This window comes from Grammomys surdaster, unplaced genomic scaffold, assembly GCF_004785775.1.
Source record: "Grammomys surdaster isolate TR1022 unplaced genomic scaffold, NIH_TR_1.0 254, whole genome shotgun sequence".
Lineage (NCBI taxonomy): Eukaryota > Metazoa > Chordata > Mammalia > Rodentia > Muridae > Grammomys > Grammomys surdaster.
In genome coordinates, this window is record NW_021604695.1 from 2,715,966 (window position 1) to 2,719,801 (window position 3,836).

General features: G+C 45.7%; 1 protein-coding gene across 1 annotated transcript in view; it reads right to left on the minus strand.

Annotated features, from left to right (window-relative positions):
• Positions 1-484: 484 nt before the first annotated feature.
• LOC114627472 (BPI fold-containing family A member 1-like) overlaps positions 485-3,836 on the minus strand; it is a 3,436-nt gene continuing 84 nt past the window's right edge. The window contains exons 2-6 of the mRNA XM_028775300.1: positions 2,783-2,890; positions 2,334-2,483; positions 1,203-1,281; positions 861-924; positions 485-525 (exon numbers count right to left, since the gene is read on the minus strand). Of these exons, the coding sequence (XP_028631133.1) occupies positions 485-525; positions 861-924; positions 1,203-1,281; positions 2,334-2,483; positions 2,783-2,890 (442 nt within the window). The remainder of the gene's footprint in view (positions 526-860; positions 925-1,202; positions 1,282-2,333; positions 2,484-2,782; positions 2,891-3,836) is intronic.

The window sequence follows — 3,836 nt, forward strand, 5'->3', positions numbered from 1 at the left end:
ATAACTTGAATCTTAGATGTTCCCCTAAGGGCGCAGATGTTAATGGCGTGGTCCCCATGGTGGCAATGCTGAGAGACAGTGGATCCTATGGGAATGAGGTACTATGGAGGGGAGGTCTTTAGGTGACTGGGGCATGTCCTCAGAGTGAACTCTGGAATTCTGTGTCTTGCTGACTCTCATTTTGCTTCTCGGCTACAGAATGATCGACTTCTTCCACTATAACCCCTGCCTTACTACGTTCCCAAAGCAATGGAGCGATTGGTAGATGGGTCTATAAAACTGTGAGCCAAAATAAACCATCTTATCTTTACACGCCGATTATCTTAGACCTTTCATTAGAATGATAGATGGCTGACTAATACTGATGACATTGTCCCTCGATCCTTGCTTTCTTCTAGAAGGATAATGGCCAATCCTCAAATACCGAGGAATGTGAAACAGTACTCACCAGCTCAACCAAGGTAGGCCATCCTTCCTGGGGAGCCTAAATTTTGAAGACAAACTGTAGTCCATGGAACAGTAAGTCTGGAAATAACAACAACAACACAAGCATAAAAACGAGATTAGAGCCACGACTTGGTGGTGAAGGAGTCCAGCAAGAGCTCTGGTCACCAGGCAGGTTTACCACACCTAGGAATGTGGGGGGAAGGATACACCTCCTCCAGTCAGCTCAGCTGTTCTCAGGTCAGGCTGAGAGGGGGAGGTAGGCTTTATTTCAGACTCATATTGATAATCTATGGAAACAATGATACAGCCAAAGAAGGAGGGATGAGGCCAGGAAGGCCCAGCTGTCCCATGATATGCAGGGACAAAACTCCTTGGGGGAAACCAATCCTTCTTCAGAGGGGGAGAGGACTTACCACCAATGTTATGCACCAGGGTAACATCCAAACCACTGAGAATCCCGTTGACCAGAGGACATACCTGAGCCAGGTCAGAAGAAGAGTTAGGTTCAGAACCTCCTACAAAGAGACTTTTAAAGAGACAGCACACCCAAGGTGGAATGTTTGTGGACACTTTCTACAGCCCAGAAGAAACCAACTAGTGTGTTTGGATGTGTAGAAATAAGTAACATAGACAGCTGGATCACAGGAGAGATGGACTAATGGATGGCTTCATTGCTTATACAGGGTAGCTGGGTTTCGTTTACACCAGGGCTCTCTTTTAGCCAGAGAAGGGGGTTGACACTTCTGATCCATTACCTTGCCCTGGATCAGCTCAGGAAGGACTTTAGTCAGTATTCCTGTGAGGTTGTCTAAAAAGCTTTGAACAGGAGTGACTCTGGAAGAGAAAGGTCATGGATATGGCTCAGAAGCTTGGGAAGTTCAGCAGCCACTATGCACACTCAGTCTTAACACCCCCAAACCGAGATCAGGCCTTCCCCATTCATGTCCATGGCAGGTGAAAGCAAAGAGCCTAGTTGAAGAAGGTTACATGCAACCCAGCTGTGCACACACAGACGAGTGTAGAACAAGCAAACGCTTTCAGAGACGTAGTCGATGTACAACAAGACTGTATGGAATCCATGAATGCTAATGCTTAGTATGTGGTTGTCATGGAGGCTCAATGGAATGATACCCACAAACCCTATGTATGTGCTTAGTAAATCTAAGCCACGTGTGGACAGGTCCTGTACATTCTGTATGACTGGGCCTTCCCTTGTGACAAGCAACTGGAACAAGCAAACGAAATGCGTGCTACAGCTATTTACCCTTTAGAATTCTGTTAGTATCCTCAATGTAGTTTCATATTACAAATAAACAAGAGGAGACAAAATTGGAGAAATACAAGTGAAGTTTACACACCCTGTAGTAGGTGGGGCTTAAATACAAACTATTTATTGCCTAATCCACTATAAAATTAGCCATCCTATAATAAATATGAGTGCATAATAAACAGGATAATGTTCTGTGACACCATCTAGCATAGTCTTTGAGCAATTCATAGTAATATACTTAGTCTCTTGGTAGTAATTAGATAAGATAATTTTAGATAGAATATCTGTGGAGGTCCATGAAGTTGATAATATGGACAAAAAGTATTAATGCCATTAAAAGCCACAATGTGTATAGTTTCTTTTTCATAGCATTAAAAAGTCGGCCATTCTGTCTAATAAGGTATAAGTGAGTATTTATGTATCTCCATTGCTTATCCATCTGTCCATGTCTGTATGTCTTTCCATCACTCACCAAGCACACAGGCACCAATCTACCACCCATCCTCCTCCACACATACACATCTCCCTTGCTATCCTCTTACTCATCTATCCGCCCATTGTCCCATCATCCCACACTGCTGTCTCAGGGTGGGAGAAGTGAGCCCTTTGGCCTCACCCATTGAGTAAGGTGATTTTCAGGCTGCCAGGGGAGTGGGTGCAGTCACCGAGAACCAGATGAATCCTCCCCTGATTGTCTTTCACAGCTAAGACTTCTGCAGTGATGTTCAGCTTCACAGCCAATTCCAAAAGACTTCCAACTACCGGCCTGCCAGAAAAGGAGGAGACATCCCTACTGGCATCTGTCCCTCCCCTGCATTTCAAGGTGGGGGTTCTTACTGTTAGGATTGTCAGCTTTACCTTACCCTGTACTTTTCACAGTTGTTCTCATCTCCCAAGAAGGAGAGAGCAAGGTTCAGAGAGGTCAAGCGATTTCCTACACAGCTAAGTTTGCTTAGTGTATTAGCAACCATGCTAACATTCGAGACCCAGGCGTTTGTAGCTTCCCACCTCCGTCAAGCCCTCTTTGTGAGCCGTCCCTTCACCACCCTCTTCGGACTCACTCACATTTTCACTTTGAGTTTCAAGCCCAGAGGGATGGTGACATAGAGACGATGGCCATCAGGGCTCTGCACAAGGCCAAGTTCCAGCAGCTGGGGATCAGTGATTTTTATGCTGTTCAGGGGGCAACATTAGAGAGGAATAATCAGGGTCTCGAGTCTTAAACCTAGAAACCATTTTTTCCCACACAAATTTATACATCTCAGAGGGAGGGCTGGCTGCCTGAGGTGAGGAAGACAGGAAGAGAGTTTTTCAGGCACACCCATCTTCCTTCAATTCTGCTTGAATTGAACCCCAATACACAAGGCCCTCTATCCATCCCAGGTCTAGAAGGTGTTTGAGGAAAGAGACTGTGCGTGATAGTACAGAGCTATCTAAAGCAAGTGGATAATTCTGTAGGTTAGGGTGAGAGTTCTGTAGGTTGGATGTATAGAAGGGTGGATAGAAGAGGAAGTACATAAATGAAAGGAAGGAAAGATGGCCATCTGGCTGGCTGTGCTGGACTGTCAATACACACATAGAAGATACATGGGCAACAAGAATAAACCCTGCATGGAACTTATGGCCAAAATCACTAGTTCTTTCTTAACCTTCAGTAGCACAACAGCCCTTAGTACTTATCATGGTGATTAAAGAGCAGAAGTTGCAAAGAACGGGAAAGGGTGGGAGAAAGCCTTCTCTGATCCATCCATGGTGTCCTATTTACCTTCCCTGGTCTTCTCCAGAGTCTTTCTCTCCACCTCACAGATGGAGAAATCAAACCCAGGAAACTAGCTGCCTGACCTCAGGTCATCCAGCACTGAAGTCTGTCTGTCTGACTGTCTGTAGGTCAGGAAACAAAGGCCCAGGAGGCTAGGAATCTTGGCAATGGCTTGGGTCCAGTCTGACTAAGGACTCAGCCTTGAGTGTGTGGTCACAACAACAAGCTCCCCATTGTGGCATCCTGCCTAGGAAGCTGTCATGGGAAGTACCATGTCAGGTCTCAGGCACAGTTGATACAGATGAGGAGGGTAGCCTAGTGACTGTTCACATTCCCATGGTGGGATGGACACAGTGACCG